General features: G+C 33.7%; 1 protein-coding gene across 3 annotated transcripts in view; it reads left to right on the top strand.

Annotated features, from left to right (window-relative positions):
* METTL25 (methyltransferase like 25) overlaps positions 1-27559 on the top strand; it is a 123406-nt gene that overhangs the window by 77765 nt on the left and 18082 nt on the right. For 2 of the 3 annotated variants that reach the window (XM_003259606.3, XM_030819896.1), the window contains 3 exons: positions 986-1015; positions 5003-5076; positions 23202-23295. In XM_003259606.3, the coding sequence (XP_003259654.1) occupies positions 986-1015; positions 5003-5076; positions 23202-23295 (198 nt within the window). Of the gene's footprint in view, positions 1-985; positions 1016-5002; positions 5077-23201; positions 23296-26346; positions 27164-27559 lie in introns of those variants that run through there. The other variant, XM_012500266.2, reaches the window with a different exon arrangement.

Below are 27559 nucleotides of genomic sequence, written 5' to 3'. Positions count from 1 at the left end.
ATATTGTAAATTATCTTTTCATTTTTAAAGTGTGTGATTTAGCTATATGTAAACAGTTTCATTTATGAAAATATAAAAACCTGAAGCAAATATGGGTATTTTAAATTTGAGTAGCAAGTATATGCACATCTCTTATACATTTATTACTTTTCTGTGTTTGAAATGTTTCCTAATTTAAACTTTTTTAAATAAAATTTAGCTAAAAATTATATATATTTGGAAATATATATAAAAACTCAAAGTTTCAGAAGACTCTATTCCATATTTAAATTATGACAACTCTTTCATATATTTTGAATTATGAGTATTTATTATAAATGTTAGGAAATATTTTGTAAAAAATATTTTGGATTTTAAATAAATATAAATGTAAAAACCGGTATATATAAAATTGTAAAAATACGTGTTACTTTCTCTTCTACCTGGCACTTGATCATGTGTGAACTTGATTTGAATTTGTAGATCACACAGACCAAAAATACATACAGTTTTCCAAAATAAGATTTTAATTATAATTTGGATTTTTTATTCACTAAAAGATGAAATCATATGTTTATTAAAATTATGAGAAAATATGTTAAAATATATAAATATATCTATGTCTGTATATGTGCATAATAATAGTGTTGGATTTATTTGATTGTTTTAGCTACACTAAAAATGAACCAAGACTATGTGATTTCATTTCTTTCCTGTTTTCTAATTCCTTCTGAAATTCAAGGACTGTGTATAATTAGAATTGACATTCAAGGATATGTGTTTGTGTATATGACACACATCCATTATAAATTAGCTCTAAATTACACAAGCATACTAGTTAACATTCTTTAATGATATTACCACTGTTAAGTGCATAAACTTACATATTATCACATAATTAATCTTTCTAAATGTCAGTTTTACAAACTCTTATACAGTGTGTTTATAAATCTTATAAGATAAGACTCAATATATCAGCAATCTGTCTTGTTTTTTTCCCTTTAAGGCATTGGAGCGGGTTGCAGCTGGCCAAGGGGTAAGTGAGAGTGTTAACTGATGAACATGACAGTTTTTCTCTCAAGTACTCTTCATACTTGACCTGCTGATGAACTTAAAACCTAATGGAATTTAATAAATATCTTGTCCCAGATGCATATTCAAATTTGTGCATTTTCTGTAGGTTTACTTTAAAAGCAAAATGAACTTTTCAGAACTTTTGAGCTTTTAGGAAAATTTCTGCCTTATGCTCTTATACTACTCATTTCTTTGTATTATACTAAACAGTCTATAAATATTTCTGAAGAATGCTGTTGTTCACAATTAGGTTTTTATGTGCTTAGTTCAAGCAAAGATAACCTATATTATTGAGTACTGTATTTTAACTATAGTCCAAAACACATACTTCAGTTGTTTGATAAATTTTTTCTTTACTGACTTGATTAACCATTAGTTGCAGTAGCCAAATGGGTTTGCACTTAGAGATAGAAGTTAAATATAATCCCCCAAATATCCATGTAATTGTCTTATCCTTTACCTTGTATTCAGGAAACATTCAGATTTTTTTAAGAGTTTTTGGACCCTTTCATAAAATTTTTAAATTTAACCTAAAGTTTAGAAATCTTTCTTTTGCTTTTGTTCAAGGAACATTAATGTGTCAATTTGAATTGTTAAAAAATAATAATTTAAAAAATAATTTAATAACAAGTATCATTTACTGAGTGATTACTCTGGGCCAGGAACATTGTTAAGCATTTTGTATGTAATTATCTTTTTAATATATTCACTGTGCCTATCTTAAAATTGATAAAATCTGATTCTTTTGAAGGCATTAGCGTTAGAGGATAATCATTTGAGTTTGGGGACTTTAAGTGTGTGGGACTTTAGTTACAAACTGCTGGTTTGCATTGTGTCTTTATCACTTACTAGTTAATGACCTTGGACACATGTCATAATTTCTCTGTAGCTTAATTTCTTTATCTGTAAAATAGGGGAAAAAAGAGGAGTGATAATAATACCTTCCTATAGGATGAAGTGAATGAAAAATGTAGTGCCTAAAACAATGTCTAACACATAGTAAGTGCTCAGTAAATGTCAACTGTTGTTCCTGTTATAGATAATTAATAATTATGATCATGAAAATAATAGCTAAATTTGACACAGAGCTTACCAAAGTACTATTTAAAGATCTTCTCATCGAGATAATAAATACATAGTACTATATAGTATGTACTCTTATTATCCCATGATACACATGAAGAGACTGTAAGGTAACAAAGACTGAGACTTGAATCTCTGAGTCTGCAGTTCAAGCTCTTAACTACTATACTACATATCAACTTAATGGTTTTCTAGAGGTCTGGGGAAAAAAAGAGAGCTTTTCTCATAATACTCTAATGCATTCGTGTGGTGTTTTTTAATTTTACAAGTGTTTGCTCATACTTAACACTCAATCTTATCAGTTGGGTATTATCCTAAACCTGCATGAGAATGATATATAGCAAAAGTTTAATAGTGTGTTCTAGTTCCCTTAATTAATTGCAGAGCCCTGACTTCCAACTCAGCGCCCTTTCCACTAGACCTGTAAAATGCATGTCTGATACACATGCTTTAAGGGTATACACTTTGTGTTCCCTCCCATTTTAAAAATGCATTAAAATGTTAAGTTAATGTATCACTTAAGGGAGATAAAGTAAACTCTGAGCCACATCCAGTTTATTCTTGGAATAGTCAGGCACAGACTGTTCAGTAGATATTGATTCCCTTTCCACTTACCCATCTGTATTTACCAGGATAGATAGTCCAACTTAGTTATTCCAGGAATGCACATTTGAAGGCATATTATAACCTCTTCCCTTTGTCTTAGGACACAGCTGTAAAGCTCTTATTTACTCAGAGTAACTTGAGAATGAGGACTTATTCTGTTCTGCTGTATTTTTCTGTGCGTTCAGTTTTTTATGTTGTCTTGTTTAAAATGAACTTCTTGTTCTATTTTGTTGTATTTTACAATCATTTTAATAAAAATATAAGTACATATTTATTTCAAAGTTATCTTGATACCATTTAATGTAATTTGTTCAAAGGCATGAGAAAGAAGAGATTTTAACTATTTTTAGAAGTTTCATATAAAATTAAACTTACCTATTATAGCTAGTCAAACAAAAAGTTAAGAACTTTGTAAGCCATTTATAGTACTAATATTTCAATTCATGCAATAGTAGATTTGCCAAAGTGACTTTGAATTTCAATAAAATGTTATAAGAATAGGTATTAATATTGAAAATGCATTTCAGCATTTTTATGAGATAAATGAAAGGATTTTTAAGGAAGTGGCGGACAGACGATAAAATAGAGATTTTGGTGCTGTAGAAAAGAGTTATTCAAGATGAGAAAATCTCAAGTGGAAACTATATCCAGAGATTAAGAAATTCTAAATGAAATGTTTTGGTGTAATTTTTAAGCAAAGTTAAGTTTTGAAATCCATAGTTTTTGTCTCAAGGCATTTGTGACAAATTTGGAGAGATTTTATATAAGAATTGTGCCTTTGAAAAGTTACAAATTTTAGTGTGGGCACTCAAACATGTATATGAGTCTACCTTCAGTGAATTATTTTAGCAGTTATTTGGGGACTGTGATATTTGTAACAGCATCCCCACTATTCCTACTTTCCAGTGGTAGAACCTGTATTCTTTCACAGTGCTCTAAGAGTCTACAAGTCTGATGTTCTCTAGTGGCTCCAGAGGGCAATGCCATCAGGGGAAGATGTAAGGAAAATGATTGACCCTCAGCTCACAACTTTTAGTTTTTGTAGTCTCAGCAGCACAGTATGAGAAGTTAATGTTAAATGAGGGAGAGGGGCAGTAGAGTAGGTTTTCTGCCTGAGCACGAAAAATTTATTTTGCTATAAACTCCATCTGAATTCAAACATATTTATTCTAGTTGAAAACGTGAAAATGACAGTTTTGGACTCCAAAGGATAATAAAAGTTACAAAAGGATAACTCCATGGATATACACATTTCACTGAATTATATCTTTAAAACTTTACCAGTCGTTGGACAGTTTTCAGTTTTACCTTATTTGACTTCTTAAAAGCATTCCGTGTTGTTGACCTCCTTCTATTCTTACTCATTTTTTAAAAAAATAATAACTGCATGCGAGCTGGGTTGTTGTTGCTGACATTATTTTGTGTTGGATGTTCCTATGCTATCAATATCGAGATCTGTGGGGATGTGCATAGGGTTTTGGTGACTTTTGTAGTTTCTTAGTTCGAGTAATTCTGTTGCTGCAGTGAAGTGCTCTTTTATAAATAGTAATGTTTTACCTTCTGCTCTTTTGAAACAATCATGCTTCATTGGAGCCCTTCTCTTCAGCTATTGCTTCTTTCCATTCAAAAACCTTTGAACCTTTATGGGACATCTCGCATATCTCTTTCTGCAAGAAGTGAAGCGTTGTCAAAGTGCAATCTCTTATCCTATGTTCTTTCCAAGGCTCTACTTTTCAACTCTGTAGTAACCAATACTGTCTTTCAGACCTCAGACAAACCTTTATATTTCTTTACTTAGGGTAGTATCTTTCTTTCTTGGTGTGACTCCTAGCTGTTAGTATCTTTGTTCCACCTCCATTAAGACAAATCTACATTCTCTTCTTTTTCACACATATCCTTCCTGACGCTTAAATGCTCCAGAGCTGACTTGGTTGGTCTTGAAAGTATTTCTCATTTTTAACTGATAAGGACTCTATTTGGGCATTAGCTTATTGTTCATTGATTATAACTTTTCTTTCTTATTCACTACTGTTTCTTTTATGGTTTCTTTTTTTTTTTTTTTTTTTTTCCAGAATTACTTTCACAACGAGAATTAGCCTCAGGGTAACACTTTCACTTGTAATGGAAAAATTATAAAGTCATCCTCTGTGTTTAGCAACAAAGGTTTCTGACATTCACGTATGGTTCCAACATTCTGGTATTTATTTTATTTCTGGTTTTTTTTGTTTCTTGTGCTTATATATGTCTACATTTTTTTCAGCTGCCTACTGAATCACTCTTCTATCGTGCTGTTCTTCAGGATATTATTAAAGATTGTTATGGCATCACCAAATGGTATGAGGATTTTATTTTAATAAGAATAACTATGTTATATTGTAAGTAGAGTGACTTTTCGTCTTCAGGTGAATTTATGCAGGTCACTGTTATTAGTAGAAGCAACTTTGAATTCGAGCATAATGTCAATAACAAGTACACAACTGTATCTTAGGTTAATTGGGCTCTAATGATTCCTTCTTGTCCTGAAAGCTTGTTGTAATGATAAAATAATCCATGTAAAATGTACTTTAGAATTTTTGAAGTATTAAAATATTAAGTAGTTCAGTGACAATATTATATGAGCAAGAGTCATATTTAGAATGTTTCACATCCAGTACAGCATAAACACTTAACTCTAATTAGAACATATATTGATCGTAAACAACTATTATAGCCCTTCAGGTCTCTGCCAGTAGAATACTAGCACTACATATGTTTTGTTTTGTTCCTGTTGCCCCTAAATAGTGCACTATTTATATAGAGAAGCAAGGGGTAGGAGAATTTTTTTCATAATATTGGTTCAACAACTGTTGTATTCAAGCATACATTTGTAATTCTGGCAGGTTTTATGAATGTTCTCTTGCTAATTACAATTTTAGGATTCTGATAGTTATTTGGTATAATAGGATTATTCTGCAAATTAAAATAAGGTAATTTTCAGGTTCTCAAAAATCAATTCACATTTATTAAAAGATATAAAAGGGATTTTTAGATTAGCTATTATTTCTCTGTAAGAAAAAATATCCACTTTTTACTCATAGAAGTTACTACATACAAGTACCTACACAGACTGTTTTCAATTGTCATTCCTATGTAGATAACTCCCAAATCTGTATCTCAGTCTCTGTTCTCTTTTCCATATCATCAAAATGTCTAAAACTGAATTTTTCATGTACTCCTGAAAACTAGTTCCTTCTCTTATATTTACCCCAAGATGCTAACCTTCTTGAAAAAAGCCATAAAATTGTGCAAATTCATGTCAACTCAAATATTTACTACCTGCTTTCTTTAAAGACCTCAAATCTGTTCATGTGTCTATTATTTTCTTTATGACTTCTTAAATTTGTTTCTGTTCTTTTCTAAACCTTTCTTCTCACTTAAAAACTCAATACTTTCCAATGCTCCACATTCCTGCCTTCCTTTAGTATTTAGAAGATCGCTCGTATTTATTAGAAGACTTTTCTTCCTGAGCCCCATTGACCTTTCAGTCACATTTGACCATGTCGGTGATTGTTTTTTCTCTAAAATCTCCTCCTCATTATCTTCCATTATTCTGTATTCTCTGAGTTTCATTTTCCTACTCTGAGCGCTCATCTGTTTTCTTTACAGTTGCTTAATTATTATTCCATCCCCTAGGTATATCTAGCCATTCTTTAATGTTTTATATTTTCTCTTTCTCTTAGGATCCTTACTACAAATGACTCTTGAAATATGTAACTAGCTCCCACCTCTTTTTCAGAAGTCTACATCCACTTTCTCATTTTCATCTGAATAACTTCACTTAAGTACCTCACAAATACATCAGTCAGCTACATCCAAAACCAATGTTCTCTTCCCACCAATTCTATTCTTTTCTTTTTTCTCTTGACTTCTAACAAACAGGTGTTATTTCTGGAAATGGCATGACCGTTATCAAACATTAGAAGTCTAGAAATGATACTTGATTCTACCTTTACCATCAGACCACATAATTAGTTATCAAGATTTGTACATGTTATTTTTTTTTTAACCCAGCAGTTATTTATTGTGTGACAGACAACATGTTAGGTCCTGGGGATTCTGGATGCATATGTAACGGTTTCCACACAAGAGCAATTTATGTTCTAGTCAGGATGGCCTATGTGAAAACCAAGCAGAATGATTGAAGCCTGCTTTCAATAACAGACTAAATAATTAGGACTAACCTCACTTCTGAGGAAACAAAACAATGCCAGAGATGTGTGTGCACATGCATGTGTGTGTTTAAATTTGTTTTTAATTGGTTTGAGAACATCAGAGACCTAATGAAGTAGTTAAGAATTGTAGGACAAAAATCAAAGAGGAAATGGGATTTCAAGAGAAGTAAGCCCAGCTTTTATGGCTGCACTTTCCCCAGAAGCATCTGTCAATTCTGGAATAGGCAACTGTCCTCCCATCAACAGAGAGAGTGAGCACAGCTTTCAACAGAAAGACAGTTCTAGTGAAACAAAAGTTAGAGTTCATGGTCTGGTGAGGACTCGGGAGCAAGCCAAGTAAACCACTCATACTTTGAGTTAGGTCCCTAAAGATTCATACTGTAAGAGTAAGAGTGAACTAGAACAGTCCTGAAATGAGTAAAGCCCCATTTTGAATTATCTCAAGCTGCGATTAAAGTATTTCAGATTATTGCTTCTGCTAGCTGCCTACAAGAAATAAATTCCCTCTGGACAAAATAATGTAAATCTAGCCTCAAATTATCACTGACATCTTATATATATATATAGTACCTTACAAAACCAATCCAAAATAACCAGCTATGTGATGAAATAAGACTACATGACCAAAATCCAAGATAAACTACAGTCAACAGAAATGTACCTTTAGAAAAGCCAGAGAAAGGCTTAAAATAACTATACTTGAGAGAGTTCACCTCTGGAAATATAGAATAGATGTACTTTTCTCTATTTTTCCTGCTAAGTACAACTAAATCCCCTGAACATTATATATAAAATGAATACAAAAAGACAAAAAGTAAAGAGAATAGAGCAGACTGGCTAGGGGTTTCCGGACCGAAGGAACAGCACAGTATGAGTCCCCCGGCTTTCCTTTTTGTTTCATATAGCCCAGGATTGGAGTTGAAAAAGGTAGTAATCCAGAACCACCAATAGGCACAGAAAAAAAAAGACATTTCTAATGAAAACTGAAAGACCAGGAAGCGGGCAGGCCTAGAAAAACTTTTATGCATAACTGCCATACTATAGCAAACACACACACACACGCAAACACAGAAAAACCTGTGGCTCCACTCTCACCTATGCCAACAAAGGCCAAGTACAGAGCCTACACTTTCATCCTTGCCAGGCTGTAATGAAACTCCCTTATAACCCCTTTGTGGAGGTATTAGATAAGGCTGAGTAGGAAACTAGGACTTGTGTCCAACTGTGATAACAACGCAATACCACTACCACAGTGTCATAGAGACCATGTGAAAGGCCTGCACTTCCTACCCACCCAGCCATATGACACCCCTCCTTTTCCCCACTAGGGTGGTTGGTATCAAGGAAGGCCTAGTAGAGAGTCAGGACTTTCACCATCACTCAGCAGTAACTAGGTAACCCCTATCAGGGTGTCAGTGGAGATAACATGGGAATCTGGAAGTCCCAGCAATAACAAAGACCTTTAATAATCAATAGAAGCTGGCTTACCTTTACACAAAGGCTTGTACAGAAATGTTTATAGCAGCTTTATTCCTGGTCACCCAAACTGAAAACTACCCAGATGTCCTTCAGTCAGTGAGTATTTTAACAAACTGTAATAATCCGTACCATGAAATACTAAGCAATAAAACAAAAAATATTGTGGATACACACAACAACCTGAGTGAATCTCCAGAGAATTATACTGAATGAATAGAAGCCAATCCCAAAAGGTTGTATACTGTGTGATTCTATTTATATACATTCTTGAAATGACAAAATTATAGAATGGCAAGGTATTAGTGGTTGCTGAGGTAGCAAAAGAGGGCGGAGTAGGCAGGAAGTGCATATGGCTGTAAAACAGCATATCCTTGTGGTGATAGAAGTGTTCTGTATCTTGGCTGCATCCACATCAGTATCCTGAATGTTACTGTCATGAGACATTGTGGAAATCCAGATGAAGAGTACACCAATCTTTATTCTTTCCTATAGCTGTATGTGATTTTATAATTATCTTAAAATTAAAAGTTTAATTTAAAGAACTATGCTCAATATGCACATTGAAATAAAATATTTTTTGTCAGAGAACCAAAACATTAAAAAAACAAATGAAAATTCTAGAACTGAACAAGAAAATGACTAAAATCAAGAAATCTATCGATAGTCTTAACAGCACTTTAGACACCGCTAAAGAAATAATTAATGAACTGAAAAACAGATCAGAAGAAAATATCTACAATGAGGCATCAAAAACAAAAAGCTAGAGAACAGAAAACAAAGACTAAGAGGTATGTGGAATACAGGGAATAGGTTTCATGTACATGTTTACTGCAGTCTGAGAAGAAGATGAGACAGTGAATGGAGCAATAGCAATATTAAGAATCTTTCAATCCTGACAAAAAGATATCAATCTTAAGATTTGGGAAGTACACAAATCTTATGGTGAAGTAAAAGGAAAACAAGTTCTAGACACATAAGAGTAAAATTGCTGAAAACGAAGACAAAGGGAAAAATCTTAAAGCAGCCAGAGGTGAGCGGAGTGAAGGAGGGAAGCAGAATACCCCCAAAGGAACTAAATTAGTCTGCCAGCTGAATTCTCAGCATAAACAGTGGAAGCTAGAAGTTAGTGATATCTTCAAAGTGCTGAAAGAAAGTAGCCTAGAGCCTACACAGCCTGTCTGAAAATACACTGTCAGAGGAGACAAAAGAAAAAAGAAAAGAATGCAGAAAATAACCTCAAAAGAGTAAATTTAAGTCATGGCATTAGTCCATTTCTATGTGGCTATAAAGGAATAACAGGCTGAGTAATTTATAAAGAAAAGAGGTTTATTTGGCTCACAGTTAAGCAGACTATACAAGAAGAATGGTCCCAACATCTCCTTGGCTTATGGAGAGGGCCTCAGCTGCTTTCATTCATGACAGAAGGCAAAGTATAGACAGCATGTGCAGAAACCACATGGCAAGAGAGGAAGCAAAAGAGAGGGGAGTTGCCAAGGCTCTTTTTAACAACCCGGTCTTGTGGAAACTAACAGAGCAAGAACTCACTCACTATCCCCCTACCCAGGAGGGCAATAACTTATTCATGAAAGATCTGTCCCTATGGCTTAAACTTTTCCCATTAGGCCCCACCTCCAACATCTCCAACACTGAGGATCAAATTTCAACATGAGGTTTGGAAGGGTCAAATACTCAGACTATAGCAGCCTTCAAAATGGAGTTGAAAAAGTGTAAAGGATAGAGAGCTTATTCAAGGAAATAATACAGAAAACTTTTAAACTCAGAAAATGATACAAATACTTCAATGTAGGAAAGTTAAAGCCTTTTGAACTCAACCCAAAGAAGACTACTCCAAGACATATAATAATCAAAATCTCAAAAATAAAAGACAAAGAAAGGATCAAAAAAGCAGCAAGGGAAAAGCAGCTCTGATTCATCTGGCAACAGACTTCTCAGTGGAAAATTGAGGCCAGGAGGAAATGGGAGGACATTCAAAGTGCCAAAGAAACTGTCAACCAATAATATGGTGGCCAGCAAAGCCACCTTTCAAATATGAAGGGAGATACTTTCCCAGATAAACATAAGCTGAAGAAATTTATTACCACCAGAGGTGTCTTACAGGACATGCTAAAGGGAGTTCTTCAGTCGGAAAGAGAAGGATGCTAACATGCAACAGGAAAATCAGCTGAAGGTATAAAACTCATTGGTAAAAGTAAGTACACAGACAAAAATTCAGAAGACTCTTAATACTGTAAATGTGGTATGCACGCAATTCATTTCCCTGGTATAAAGACAAAAAGACATATATCAAAAATAATAACATTTGTTAAGAGATAGGCATAAAAAAGTAAACAGACATCAAAAAGTCAAAATGTGGGGTGATGGAGTTATAGAGGTTTTTTTAGCTTTTTTGTAGTAACAAAATGGCAGTAGTAATTCCTTACCAATCAATAGCATTGAAAGTAAATTGACAAAATTATTAAAAGATATAAAGTAGCTAAATAGATCAGAAAAACAAGACCCAGCTATTATTATATGCTACCTACAGGAAGCTCACTACACCTGTAAAGACAACACACATAGACCAAAAGTACAGAGATGGAAGAAAGATACTCCATTCAAATGGAAACCAAAGAAGAACAGGTATTGCTATATACAGTTACCCTGGAACAACACAGAGTTGAATATACCAGACTCTATAGGATTCAGCAAAAGAAATATTAAGAGCAAAGTATATAACACGTACATCAAGAAAAGTAGAAAAACTTGAGATAAACGACCTAATAGTATACCTCCAGGAACTAGAAAAGCAAAACCCAAGTGCGAGTCCACTTATATGCAGTATTTTTTTAATAAGTACATTGGAAAATATATTTGAGACTTCTGACAATTGAATAAACTCGTACACAAACCATGTAGCCTAAAAATATCAACAAATTAAGAAAATGAGGTCTATCTCGAATGCATAAAATATATGCATATTGTTTATCATTTGCTACCATAAAATACAAATCTATAATAAGAGTCAAAATTTATATAAAAACTTATGCACACAAACACAGACCATATGTGGCACTATTCACAGTCAAGAGAAATGTAAACTAATATAAGTATGAAATATTAAATCATAACCACATTAAATTAGCTATAGTATATAGTGTAATAATTTTATAGCCACCTCTTATTGGCATTGTATTGAGCTCAAGTGTGTGAGTATTCGTTTAAAACACTTTGTGTTGCAAATCTCTGGAGCAGTTTGTTTCTCCAATGAATTGTTTATCACAGTAAAAAGTGATCTCTCACAGTTCTTGTCTATTTTTCATTGTCTTTAGGGCAGTACCATAAACCTTGAATAACAATACCATGATACCCATATTAAGTGCTACTAGTGATCCTGGAAGTGCTCCCGATATGCAAAGTCATGACATTACAAGAAAAAGTTGATTTGCTTGATATGTACCATAGATTGAGGTCTGCAGCTGTGGTTGCCCACCATTTCAAGATAAATGAATCCAGCATAAGGGCTACTGTAAAAAGAGAAAAAGAAATTCCTAACACCTTTGCTGCAGCTATAACAGTTTGTGCAAAAAGCTTGTACTTTCTGTGAAATACAAATATGTTTTAATTGCCTATGATATCGGTAAAGCTTCTGGTCAAAAGTACACTAGTAGTAGTTAAATTTTGGAGTAGTCAGCAGTTACATGCAAATTTTTTACTGCACAGGATGTCGGCACCCCTAATCCCCATGTTGTTTAAGGGTCAACTATACTTACATCACATAAAATACACGTCAAGCCAAAAGAGACAAAGAGGGTCATTATATCATGCTAAGCAGATAAGTTCAGCAGGATATAACAATTGTAAATGTATATGCACCCAGCACCAGAGCATGAAAATATATAAAGCAAATATTAATAGATCTAAAGGGAGAGATAGATTGCACTGCAATAATAATAGGGGACATGAACACCCCACTTTTAGTAATGTACCGATTAACCAGACAGAAATATAACAAAGAAACTTTGTGTTAAACTACACTGTAGAATAACTGGACCTAACTGACATTTACAGGACATTTCATCCAATTGCTGCAGCATATATATTCTTTTCATCAGCACATGGATCATTACCCAGGATCATATGTTAGCCACAAAACAAGTCTCAACCAATTCAAAAAAGTAGAAATCATATCAAGTATCATTTCTGACTACAATGGAATAAACCTAGAAATCAATAACAAGAGAACCTTTGGAAACTGTACAAATACATGGAAATTAAACGACATGACCCTGAATGACCAACGGGTCAATTAAGAAGTTAAAAAGGAAATTTTAATTTTTTTTTTTTTTTTTTGAGACAGAGTCTTGCTCTGTCGCCCAGGCTGGAGTGCAGTGGCACAATCTCGGCTCACTGCAACCTCCACTTCGCGGGTTCAAGCTATTCTCCTGCCTCAGCCTCCCTCGTAGCCGGGATTGCCGGTGTACGCTACCACACCTGGCTAATTTTTGTACTTTTAGTAGAGACGGGGTTTCACTATGTTGGCCAGGCTGGTCTCGAACTCCTGACCTCAGATGATCCGCCTGAGGGCCTCGACCTCCCAAAGTGCTGGGATTACAGGCATGAGCCACCACGTCTGGCCTTAAAATTTCTTGAAACAAATGAAAATGAAGACAACATACCAGACTGTATAGTATTCAGCAAAAGAAACCTTAAGAGCAAAGTATATAGCAATAAACACCTACATCAAAAAAGTAGAAAAACTTGAAATAAATGACCTAATAATATACCTCAAGAAACTAGAAAAGCAAAAACCAAATCCAAAATTCTAAAGAAAGAAATAATAAAGATCAGAGCATAAATAAATAAAATTGAGACTGAAAAAAACCCACGGATCAATGAAATGAAAACAAGTTAGCATTATCTAATAAAATGGAAAATATATATACATGTCTCAGCAGTTTTACACCTAAGTATATATATTAGACAAAGTCTTATATGTATGCTTCTAGAAACTTTTACAAGAATGATCAATAGCAGCAATGTCTATAAGAGCAAAAATCCAGAAACAAAAAACTCATTAATAGAAGAATGGATAAATTGTATTACATTCATGTATATAGAAGTATTTTATATACCACAATGAAAATGTATGAATTACAGCTACATGCATCAATGTGGCTGAATCTTGTGAATATAATTTTAACTGAAATCTCAGAAAAACTCCTATAAAATGGTTCCACTTATATAATTCAGAAAAGAGCAAAACTGAATAATTTAGGAGTATAAATATGTGGTAAACAAGCAAGAACAACATAAGGTAAACACAAGATTCAGTATCATAGTTTCCTGTGGGAGTTAGGGGGAACAGTGGATTATTAGGCAGGGTGATAAGGTAGGGAAGAGGAGAAGTACATATAGAAATCAAGGTATTTAATACTAGTAATGTATTTCTCAAGTTTGGTGTTGAGTACAAGAGTTTGTTTTATTTACATTCTTTATGACTTACACATATTTTGTAAATGCTTATTGCTTTTGTTCAGTATCACTAAAGTATTAATCTTTTATCAGGCTATACCCCACAGTCAGTTGAGCCGCATATTATACTCCCGATATCTAATATAGGCACCTTATTATAATGTTAAGAAAAATTAAAATAAGTGGTTAAAATCTTGTCTAAAGTCATATAGCCTGAAAGAACCAGGATCAGGACTAAATTCATAGTCCAGAAAGGTTTTCACCATCCCATTCTTGTTTTTAATGGTAAATTCTCTTTGAGATATTTTTAATATGAGTTGATTTGCAAGGCTGTTTGTGTTATCATTGTAAATCAAGGTTATTGGAATTACTGGCCAGCAATAGTACTAAAGACAGAAAATAAGGTCACTTAATTACTTCTTTTGCATTTTGTTTATTTTTCTTGCTAGCTAAAATAAATCATCTTCTAGTAATAATACTGTTTTAGAATAATTGAAACATTATCCTGAAAGTTCTTTAAGTGTAATTGTTTATATAGCCTAAGGTTAGAAGTAAGCCTTTTTCAGGGATTTAAGGATAACATTTTAACTTTATTATTTATAATTGTGATTTAGCCCATTTATGTTAAAACTCAGTAATTTATAGAAATTTATTTATAATTAGTCCTTATCTATAATATAAACTTTCTAAGGGGAATAAAATGCCAAGGAAGGAATTTCATGGATTAAAAATCTCTTTTAAAACACTTGGAAAGAAAACAGGGAAAATCCAATTTGTACACATTTTTCACTTTATTATTCTCTTGCATAATAAGAAATGTATACAGCTATACAAAAAATATATATAGTATTTTGCTACCTATAATTATGTTACCTAGTTTAATTTTAATTGTGATTTTGCTATAATCAAATAGGAGAGTGATCTTAAAAACTATCTCACAAAATTAAAGATAATCGTTTAATCCGTAATGTGTGGTCAAGTTGAAATTAGAAGGTATCTTTTAAACTGAAAAGTAACTTGAAGATTTTTTGGAGCTCCCTTAAATGATAGCTATTTATAGCAAAATTTTATGTTGTTGATCTTTTAAGTCTTCAGTGTGTATTAGCATACAAAAGGCACAAAATAATAATAATGTTACAATAATTTCATAAATATTTTGTGATTATGGAGAAACTGAATTTTGGTACAATCTGTCCTGCATGTGTTTGCTTTCATTTATTTAGTATACCTCTGCTTCACCTTTCTCTAAAATCTCCCTCAAAAATGCTGCTTCCTTGGAAAGTGTTACAAGTAAACCATGTTCTTACAATTGCATTTTTGGAGAAGCATGTGGGTGTTGTTGGATTCACTTGAGTAGAATTTTAATTAGATCCAGTGCATTCACTTTTATTAAAAGAAAGTATACTGATTCCTTTTTAGCATGCTGACCATGCTTTATTCTGACAGAGGGGCCCTTTTTAATCTGTTCTTAACTTCTCATCATTTGTCTTTCCCAAATAGTCATGTCACTTTTCTAACTTTCAAATGTTTGCTAATAATTCTTTATGCCTAAACCTAAACTATTATTGTGGCATTCAAGGCCATTTCAAATCTGTTACTAATTTTCATTCCAGCCTAATCCATCATCCCATTCTTCCTGTGCACCATGAACAGCTGCCCATGCACACCGTCCTGGCATGCCAGATTATTCATCATTTCCCATGCCATTATTTTTATACTTTGGATGTTTTCTTGGAGTTGTTCTCTCTACCTGGAATATTCTCCTCCCTATTTCTGTCATCCTTTCATTCCAGGACCTCTGGAAGGTGAAATTCTGGGTTTTTTAAAATCCAGTTTAGAAGACATCTCTGTGATAGCTTTCTTTCCTCCTTTTCTTCTTTTTCTATTGTCCTATAATACTTAAGCTGTGATTCACTGTTCTTACTGAACCTGAATAATACAATTAATTGTATTTCTACTCCTCTGCTACCTTCTGAGTTCCTTGATGACCGTTTTTTCAGTTTTATTAAATGAAATGGTATATCATAGTGCTTAAGAGCACAAATTCTAAAAATCCTCTTTGCACCCAATTTTCCCCTCTAACCACTGTTTTATGTTGGTTCTTTCCTTTATAGCAAAATTCCTTGAAAGTGCTGCCAATTTCTTTCCCATTTCCCTTAAACATGTTTCGGTAAGATTTTATTTCCATCACTCCAGCAAATCACCCTTTTCTGGAAGATGAATGACCCTATGTTGTTAAATTGCATGATCCATTCTCAGTCCTCTTCTTACTTTGCCTGCCATTAGTATTGCACCCAGTTTTCCACTCTTTATTGAAACACTTCTTTCTCTCATATTCTAGGGAAAGACTCAGAATATACTCACCTTTCTCTCTTGTTCTTTTTTCAGTTTTCTTGCTGATTTCTCATTTTCAAACCTCTAATTGTTGAGGTGGCTTTTTTTTTTCTATCTATACCTACTACATACCTTATTTCATCCCATCTGGTGGCTTTAAGTATCATCTATACTGGTGAATCCCAAATTCACCTGTTAATGACAATCATATTCTTCCAGGTACTCAGACCAGAAATCCTTAAGACAGCCTTGACTCTTCTCTCTCACTGCCTAGGTTCAAACTTTCAGCAACTTTATAACCTCTCCCTTGAGAATATATGTAATTTTTTTTCACTTTTATCACTCTGGTCCAAGCCACCATCATCTTTCACCCAGATTATTGTAATAATTTCCTAGTTGGTCTCTCTCTTCTACTTTTGCTCACTATAACCTATTCTTTACACAATAGCTAGAGTGATACCATTGATATTTTTAAGTGGGCTCCTGCTCACAATCTTCCAGTGGCTTCTGTTTACCTCAGAAGTAAAGCTAATGTTTTTCCTGTGATCTGCAAAGCCTTATGTCATCTGGCTCTTCATTTTTTCTCTGACCTCATTTCTACCCTCCTTCCCTTTGTTCATGTCTATGCCAGATACACGAATTTCCTTAATGTTCCTTGAAAATACCAGAAACACTTCTCTACTCAGGGCCTTTGATTAGGCCACATTCTCTGCCTGGAACTCTTCCACAGATAGCCACTTGGTTAGCTCACTCTCTTTCTTCAGGTCTTTTATTCAAAATTATTATCTTTGAGATATCCACTATTTACCATCACTCCTCTCTAACCTTTCATATCTGCTTTCTCTCCTCTATCACCAGGTTTTCATCAGCTCTTACCATCTAATATATTAATAGTACATGTTTTATTTATTTGTGTTGTTGATCATCTCCCATCTCAAATGATTTTTTGTTTCCTTTCGTTCACTTCAAGTAATAGAACCAAAGAACCTGACTCCAGAGTATTTTAGAAAAGCTTTTGAAAGAGGATAAATCAGACTTTGATTATTCTGTAACTATTCTCCAGATTGTTGTCCTAAAGTGCAATGATTCTGTGAAAATACCTAGGAAGAAAAGAATTTCTTAAAAGTGAATGCTTCATGCAGTATCCTCCTCTTTAAGACTTAACTGCATATTTATATTTTAAAGACTCCTAATAGTTTGGTGAGAGACAGCAGTGTGTCACCATTAAGAACATAAGCACAGGAGCTCTACTGCCTGGTTTCTAATCCCAGTATCCCCACTGCATCATATCAGTGTAGTCTTGGGCATATTATTTTATATCTTTTTGCCTAAGTTTTCCCATCTGTAAATTGGGGTTAATAGCAGTACCTACCTCAAAAGGGTGTTTTGAAAATGAAGTTAAAATCTATAAAGTACTTAACAACAATGCCTGGAACATACTGAGTGATACTTTATTATTATTAAAAGAAATCTCTTTAACTCTGTTGAAACCTATGCTTACTTGTTCATACAATCTTTCTTCTCCCAACTATATATAGACAATTAAACACTGTTTTGTGGAGCCCACTCTGAAAAACACAGGAAAATCATGAAAATAATTATTCTGATTTTTAGGGTCTCATTTGGGATTTAAGTGATTATTTGCCTAGCAACTCCAAAGGAAATGACAATAACAAAATAAATATTTTGTCATAATTTTAATATCACAAATATTGATAGGGACTATAAAATATTTTCGAGAATTCTTCTGAAATATTAATATGTTTAAATGTTAATATTTTCTTTTAACTACAGTAAACAGTTTATCTTAGGAACACAGTATGACATCTTTTCTCTTTGGTGAATGATTTTTGCTCTCCTTTTATTCTTTTCTATCATGTCTGTTTAATGACAGAAGTTTCTGTGCCCATAAGCCTCCATGTGTTAAAAATTTCTTCTAGACTGAGCTATTGTTACATTAATACTTCTACATGGAGGCAACATAAAGAAATTATAAGTTTTTATTTTAAATTATTAAATATGAAGAGTAAAACATTATTGGACCAAAATGCCATAAATGATACTCTCAAGAAACTGTACAGATTTTTGTGAATTTTCTTTTATAGCACGTTCTCTTATAAATAAGACTGCCATTCCTGAAAAATATAACACACCCCATATTCCTTTTGTGAATAATCCTATTCTGCCCTTTTATTTTCTGTTTAAAGATTCTTTGGCTTACCTCTTTTTCTTCTGTTGCTTAACTAATACAACTGCAGTATTTAGCCAGGTGCAGTGACTCACACCTGCAGTCTCAGCTACTCAGAAGGCCGAAGCAGGAGAATCACTTGAGCCAATGAGTTCGAGGCTGCAGTGAGCTATGATCATGCCACTGCACGCCTGCCTGGCCAACAGAGCGAGATCCTGTTTCTAAATTAAATGAATGAATAAATAATTTTTAATCACAATATTTATCCTTGAAACTATAGACCCTTCTAAATACTAATGAATGAAATATTTCCCTTTCCTTGCACCTACAAAAGAGCAGATTACATTCTACATCATAAAATCACTTTGCAGATATTATTTTTAAGATTACTTTATGAAACACCAAGCCTTCTAGAAATTCGTCTCATATCATGCAAAAGTAACTTCTAACTTCCAAAAGTTCTAAAGTCTAATTCATTATACTTAATAGTGGTAATAATACTATACCTGATATTTCTGTTTTCTGAAAATTATCCTTTTTTCTTGAGCCATGTACTGTATATTGAATATTTTATTTTATCCTCAGCCTTATGAGATAGATTTAACAACACCATTCTACTGATGATCAAGAAGAGGCAAAGAGGTTGTTTAATAAGGGTAGAGTGCAGATTCAAGCTTGTTTCAGTCTTTAGTTCAAAACCTATACCAACTACTACACTATCATGCATATACAACATTTAAATTAATTTTTTTTAAAATGAATGAATAAGAAACCTAATTAACATGTATAACATTTGGAAATCATAAACATACTTCTGACTGGTCCTAATTGCTGATGAGTTTGGGCAGTAAGTCTAGCAATAAATGACTTGGGAAGAACAAATCCCTTCCTATGAAGTCTATTCCCTCATATAATTTTTTAATTGTTAGAATTATTTAGTATCCCATAGTTTCACTAAAACACTAAAATTCTGTTTCCTTAATTATAGCAAGAGGGTCTGCATAGCTTTTCTGTAAGAATATGTACACACACTTTGGTGTGGTGTCATGGTATTTGTTTTGCTGTTTACCTGTAACACAGAAGTGGCCATTCCTCATCTGCAGTTTGACAGTATTGAGTATGAATCCTATTCAAGTAGTATGCTGGAGGTAATATTGACTAATAGTTAATATCCCAGATTGTGAAGTCAGATGTTGGAAAGTTTACTTAACCTCTGTCTACTTTAAAATCTTTAAAATGGGGATAATAATGGGACCTACCACATGGGGTTGTTGTATGGATTAAGTGAGTAAATGAAGCAAAGGATGTAAGAATTACTGGTACATAGTAAACAAAATTAATACTAGCTATTATTTGTATTGCTAACTTTGCACTTTCTCTTACATATTTCTTCAGTAGCTCTGTATTTTAAATTACACTTATTTGTATAACTAAGCCTTCCTATATGTTTATCTATTATACTTGAATACAATAGATAGACCTATTTATTATATTAATGCATTTTTCTCTTATTGTGTAACTAGATGTATTTGTTTCTGCTAGCTGAGAGATTATTTATTTAATTCATTTATGGAGATCCTGCTGTGTGAGGTACTATGCTAGGTTCTGGGGATATTGTTATGAGCAAGACAGCTATGTTCCAGCTGATTAAAGTAGTAGTCTCAAACATATTTTTACGCTTCACACCTCTGTCAAGAAACATTTCTGAGCATGTATGCAAACATGAATATTTCTTTATAAGTGGTATACATGTCTCTCCACTAGCATATTATTTAGATTTTACAGTAAACTCAGAAATTGAAATTTAAAAGAGACAAAATAGAAATAAAAAATCTTAATATTCTCTTTTCCTTTGGATGTGTTCACCCACTTTGGATAATTCACTGGCTTAAAATATCAAGGGGGAGACGATCAGAGAAACAAAGAAGAGAGAGTATGTGAAGGAAAAGTTCTCTGTGTTAGGAGCCCAACTTCTGGAGGGCCAGAAAAGGCTTAACTAAGGAAGCAATATTTGAGATAGGATCTGAAAGGAGGAGTTTGGTGTTTCCAAAGCAAAGGGATTGAGAATATAGTGTTCCAGGAATAGTGTTTGTAGCTCAAAGCATGGTGTGTTCAAGAAACTAAGAGAATGCCAGTGTTGTTGAGGAGGCAGTGTCATAAAGAGGTGAAGTAACATAATCACATCACCAACTTTCTAGTTCTAGTTGAGTGATTTTTTTCCTGTTATTGCTAAAAACAGGTCTGAAATAATACAGATTAACAAAGGACTTAAAGAAAAAGTCTTATATAGCAAATTACTGCTTAACACACTAAAAGCAATCTTATAATAACCATACTGTGATACTTTGCTACAGTAAAAAGTAGTGTATTTTGAAAGGGAAACTAAAACAAGGCCAAATTAAAATTGAAAATGTGTCTCTTATTTTCAAGTAGTCTGAAGGACAACACCCAGGAAACAAATCAATACCACCTATACTTATACTATATTCTCTCTTACACTTATAATGTTTAATACTTATTTGGGAACATTTTACTCAGGGTCTTTTAACTGTATAATAAAAGCAAAATCTAGACTATAATACCAGTAATTATAAAAGCATTAATGAAATTAATGAAAGTAACAACAACAGCTTACATCATGGCTCAGTTCTGAGCACCTTATATGTGTTACGAAATTTAATCCTCGTAGTGACTCTATGAAGTAAATGCTATTGATATCCCATTTTAATGAACAAGAAACTCACAGATGATAGAGGCAGTCTGACTGAAAGCCACCCTCTTATGTACTATTCTATGCCTTTTCTCAAGAGCTACTCTATAAGACAGTGAAGAATGGTATAAAATTGGAGCCAGAATAACTGGCTTATGGGAAATACTTAAGTGCTTGTCCTTTTGGATTAAAAAAAAAATCAAAGCTTAACAACTTTTTTAAGCTGAGCAGCAGGAAGTTAATATTAAATGGCATATTTTCCTGGCTACACAGTGAAATCAATTATTTTGTGATCCATAAGATATATATCTATTATATGGTATCTCTTACACCTAAGATGTATAGGATCTGAGAATGATGCGTATGTGTAGGATCCTGTATGTGTAGGATCTGAGAATGATACAGAAACCTACAAAAATATATTTTCTGCCTTCTGGAACCTATGCCTATTCAAGTGACTGTTAAATCAAGGCAGTGATAAATAACAAATGAATGGAAGAATTGTAGAGGCTATAGAAATTCATAATTAGAAAAGATTATTATTAGTCATGTTACCAAAAAGAACATGTACATTTACACTTTATCATAAAGGAAGGCTTCAGTTCAACTAAGTTGCAGAAGAGAGTGGGGAACTGTGTAATCCATTAAGAAGTAACTGCATGAGCAAATGTACCAAGGCAGAAATGTGGAAGACAGTCTGAAACAATTAGTAGACTGATCTAAGGAGAAAAAACTAAACACTGGAATGTAATGGGGTATGCGGTTGAGAAATGTGATTATAGTGGGCCCTGATTGTTTAAGGAGTTTCAAATTTATCCCAATAAATGGGAGAGGTATTGACAGCTTTTGGAGCAGAAAAGTGACAAAATAAAAAGGCTCTTAGAAAATAACATGTAGGAAGAAGTGAAGAAGAGAGACTTCAGTTTTCGAGGTCTTAATTAGGAAATAGTTGGAATAATCAGGACATGATGTAATAAAAAGTGGAATTGAGATGCCGTCTTGAAATTAAGCTGAAGAAATATGTTTTGAATATATTTTAAAGGAAGAATTGATAGAACATTATGTCTAATTAATCAGAGGTGTTAATATTTATATTGCCAAGAGTAAATGAGTTTTTATTCCTTGTTTTTGATAATTCGTAGTTAATTTTTTTATCCTCTTGATTTTTACATTACACCTAAATTGTAACCAAAGTTGTGAGATGTCGTACTGTAGCATTGTATTGTTTAAATTCAAAACCATGCCATGCTACTTTGTGTACATTATTAATAAGAATTTGCGGCCGGGTGCGGTGGCTAACGCCTGTAATCCCAGCACTTTGGGAGGCCGAGGCGGGCAGATCACGAGTTCAGGAGATCGAGACCATTCTGGCTAACATGGTGAAACCCCGTCTCTACTAAAAATACAAAAAATTAGCCGGGCGTGGTGGTGGGCGCCTGTAGTCCCAGCTACTCGGGAGGCTGAGGCTGGAGAATGGCGTGAACCCAGGAGGCGGAGCTTGCAGTGAGCCAAGATCACGCCATTGCACTCCAGCCTGGGCTACAGAGCGAGACTCTGTCTCAAAAAAAAAAAAAAAAAAAAAAGAATTTGCAGGGCATAAATGAGATCAAGTCAGATCCATCTCATTATATGGGGCTTGATCAATGGCTGGAATTGAAGAAGTTCTCTTTGCATAGCTGTTGAATTATTGCCTCTACTAACAGGTGTTGTCATGAGATGTGCATTGTAATATTGAGCCAGTAAATCTCAAATGTGTTTCATAGCACAATGGTAACTTTTGAAAGACCAATAGTTCCTTTTAAAAATGAGGCTTTTTAATACTGTGTTTAAAACTTCTTTCTCACAGCCTTCACTGCTATTCGTTATAAGAATTGTCAGAAGAAGATCCTGAATACATTATAACATGTAACTTTAAAATGTCCTCAAAAGTATTACTGTATTTTGATCACATTTGGATCTTGTGCTATATCCACAGAAAATATTTAAAAATCTTTCATGATTGAATTTAAAACCATCTAAAATTTACATTGGAAAAACTAAAAATTTATTCAATTTTGTTTTACAGTGATCGGCATGTTGGTAAAATTTATTCCAAATGTTCTTCTTTTCTGGATTATGTCAGACGGTCTCTAAAGAAGCTTGGATTAGATGAGTCCAAGGTCAGTATATGATGACTCATTATTTTCAGAAAAGACAGAAGAACTTCTATTTTGTAATGAATTGAGAGAATACAAAATAGTTTCCCTTCTAATTTTCTCTCATTTGTGAAAAGGTCCAAATTATATTGAAACAAGACTTCCATCATCTTTTTTCCAGTTTATCCTTCTTGTCATTGTAGAAAGTTTACTGTCATGTATCTCCAGAGAGTTTCCCTCTTAGTTTGAGTTAAAAATGTGCCAGTTTACAAATCAAAATACAGTCAAAAAGCAAGACAACAGTACAAGTGAGAAATAGAAGTAAAGCAAGAGAGAATGGTTTTAATTTTGAAATGCATCTATTTACAGCTTATATAACTAATTAAAATTAAAAATCTTAAAAGCCTTCCAATAGGAGAATCATGAAAAGTTGTAATATCATAGGAGGCCCAAGTTAGTAATTGATAACATATTACTGAAAGCAGAAAGGTAAACTTGTTGACTGATAGTAATAAATATTCTTCCACTGAGAGAAAAAAAAAACAGCTTTCAACATTATTCGGACAAGCTGTTAACTAAAATATTAAATGAACTTGGATTACTCCAGTATTTTGAATTGATTATAAATTGAAACGAAGAATAGAGTAGGTGGTCAAAGGAATGAAATAGATTTCTTGAAAATGTTACAAGGACATAATAATGTTATATCAAAGCTAAAGGGTATTATTATTTATTATATCAATTATTCATTTAGTCCCCAGTTGCTTTATTACTTAAAGTAATTGAACTGGGACTAGTCAGTTTCCTCCCCTTTAATATAGCTATAAGAAAGCCATAGGATTTAGGAAGGATTAAATTAGGTAATATACATAAAGCTCTTAACACAGTGTATATAGTAAATGCTAACTATATGATACTCCTTTTAATTGTCGTAATCTCTTTATATGTACTACGAGTAACAACACAATCAACATGATGCTTATAAATATTTTTATTTAGTCACTAAAATGAAAACTCTCCTAGTTTTTGCATAAATAAAGGAGAATAGATAAGGTTACACTAATTTATTTCTAGGTTATTTTCTACGTTTTTTAAAAAAATGTTTTTCATTCATCTGACTGATCTTCCTTCCAATTAGTCTTACCTAGTGCAAACCTTTAGTGCATATCTCATTTCATGTCTTGCATTTAATATCAAGAACACAAACCTAAGCATTATTGTCACAAATTAAGAGCTACAGTTTTACTTAAACTTAATACATTTAAAAATTTATTATCATTCCTTCTGGCTTTGTTTTCCCAGTTTGTCTTTAATAATAACCACAGCAAATGTTTCTTAATATATTTATTAGTATATAACTAAAAAGATACTAATAATAGTTAATATTTACTAAACACTTACTCTGTGATAGATATTATGCTATGGACATCACAAACATTACCTTATTTACTTTGCACAAAAACATTTACAGTGGATAGCTTCCAGTCCAGCATATAAAAGCTTGGAAACTGCCACTCAGTCTTAGCAAGTAAAAGCTAAAAACAACAGAAAAATCCACAGATCTTATGAGAAGTGAGGTCACAGGGCAAACTGCTACCTCCCAAACTGGAAAGACAGGCAAATACAGAGATTTACAACTTACAGGAGCAGAAACCGCCACAGAAACCTGTGCCAGGGTAGGAAAACCTGAACTGTAATTGACAAATTGTTGGAGGCTCAGTGTGGACAACTTTGGGAATTAAAAAATACAGAGAGAACCACTCATAAGAGACCACCCACACCTTTGTGAGTTTTACCTTAATGAGCTCAACCTGGTTTTAGAGAATAGTGGAGAAAAAAATCGCCTCCTGCTTCCATCAAGGGGAGGAAAAAAATAAACATTTTTGAAATACGCCAGAGCATTCTACTCTTCTGAATACTTTCTTATGAATAGTTTCTCAGAAGAAACTGTATAATCAGAACTTAACCTGCTAGTGTTTTATCAGAGCCTAACTCACCTGAGGGAAGGAAAATACCTAGGTCCAGCCAAATGTAACTTTCCATGGGGGAGAAAGAAAATATCCAACTCCAGCCTACTCTAGCCGTCCTGTGCCACCCAAGAAAGGGTAAAAATACGGAGAAGCACTGATAAAGTTTGTAGTACAGAGACACAGGCTCACTAAAAGACTGAGACACAATTATAGGACTACAAACCATTGAAAATCATTTCCCCTCCCCTCACACCTTGCCATCATATCATTAAGGGCTTATTTACAGCAGTTACTTTTACCCAGTATTCTATATCCGGCTATCGAGAAAATTACAAAGTGTACTAGAAGGCAAAAAACACAGATTGAAGAGACAGAGCAAGCATCAGAACCAAATTCAGATATGGCAAAAATGTTAGAATTATCAGACCAGGAATTTAAAACAATAATGAGTAATATACTAAAAGTTCTAATGGACAAGGTAGATAGCCTGCAAAAACAAACTGAAAATGTAAGGAAAGAGATTGAAATTTTTAAAAAGAACTAAAAGGAAATGCTAAAGATCAAAAATACTGTCACAGTAGCCAGCCATGGTGGCTCACACCTGTAATCCCAACACTTTGGATGGTCAAGACAGAAGAATTATTTGAGCCCAGGAGTTTGAGACTAGGCTGAGCAACGTAGTGAGATTCCATCTCAGCAAAAAATCCGGAAATTAGCTAGTGTGGTGATACGCACCTGTAGTCCCAGCTACTTGGGCAGCTGAGGCAGGTGGATTGCTTGAGCCTAGGAGTTTGAGGCTGCAGTGAGCTGTGCTTGTGCCACTGCACTTCAGCCTGGATGACAGAGCAAGACTCTGTCTCCAAGAAAAGAAAAACAAACAAAAATACTAGTATAGAAATGAAGAATGTTTTTGATGGGCTTATTATTAGGCTGAACACAGATGAGGAAAGAATCTCTGAACTTGAGGATCTATCAATAGAAAACTTGAAAACTAAAAAGCAAAAAGCCCATATGTTTCAAGCTTAGGAAGATCAGTTACATGCAAAATGAAATCATACCTAAAAGTAATAAACATACTGAGTCACCTTTGCTCTATTTATTCCAGAAGATCACAGTGATACTAATCTTTGGATAACTTCCTCTATCAACCTGAGAATATCAGGAACACTTCAGCCTCCTTGCCAATGGCTTTGTCTTCCTTGACTTTTTTGACAGGATCTGCTGATGGCTTCACCTTCACATCCACTTACTTTAGTTCTTAAGCCAATTATGTCCTAACCAAGAACCTTCAGTCCCACTATCAAGTGGTGAGAACTACCTCAGTTGCTAACCCATCTTCTTATCACATATGATGTGGGGAGGGTCTCTGAACAACTGTGTCTGTAATCCACTCATCCAACCCACACTCTAAAAGTTACAGTATATGGTCCATCTTTGCTTATCTAGACCCCCCTTATATAGATTTACTGTAAAAAACAAATTGAATAAATAAGTACATGGAGGAGAAGAGACAAATGTCCTATGGAAAAGAGTTCCAAATAATTTATATAGATATTTCTTCCTCAAGGAGATAGAGCAAAACTCCCCATTCTTTAAGTGTGGCCTGTGCATAGTGACTTTTTTCCAAAGAGCATAGTATGTGAACGGGGGAAAAAGAGGAACTTTCCAGTGAAGAACCTGACAAACAGAATCTCAGCCAAGTAATCAAGCTCAACATGAACAGTGATAATTCATGCTGCTAGTATGTACTCTTGTTATAAGGTGAGGAATATGGTACTTTATTCCTATGATAGTTCTTTCAAAAGCCTATCGCGACTCTATGTATGAGAAAAGTGTCTGACAAATCCCAGTGGAGAAACATTCTACAAAATACCTGACCAGTACTTCTCGAAACTGTCAAGGTCTGCAAATCAAGACAGGTTTGAGAAACTGTCAAAGCCAAGAGGACTAATTGCAGTGTGGGTTCCCTGGATGGGATTCTAGACTGGAAAAGGACATTAAATAAAAACTAAAGAAATTTGAATATAATGTGGACTTTAGTTAATAATGTATCAATACTGGTTCACTAATTATAACAAATATACCAAATTGTAAAATGTTAACAGTAGAAGAAAAGAGTATACAGTATATGGAAATTCTCTGTCCTATTTTCAAAATTTCTGTAATACAAAACTGTTATAAAATATATTTATTTTTTAGAAACAACATGAGATAATTAACGTTTACCAAACCTTTGCTTTGTGCCAGGCACTGTGCTAAAAGCTTTGTTTATATTATCTCATTGAATACTAAGGATGACCTTATGAAATAAGTGATAT

Source organism: Nomascus leucogenys, chromosome 10 (assembly GCF_006542625.1).
Source record: "Nomascus leucogenys isolate Asia chromosome 10, Asia_NLE_v1, whole genome shotgun sequence".
Taxonomy (NCBI): Eukaryota; Metazoa; Chordata; class Mammalia; order Primates; family Hylobatidae; genus Nomascus; species Nomascus leucogenys.
This window is presented reverse-complemented; position numbering and strand designations above follow the sequence as displayed.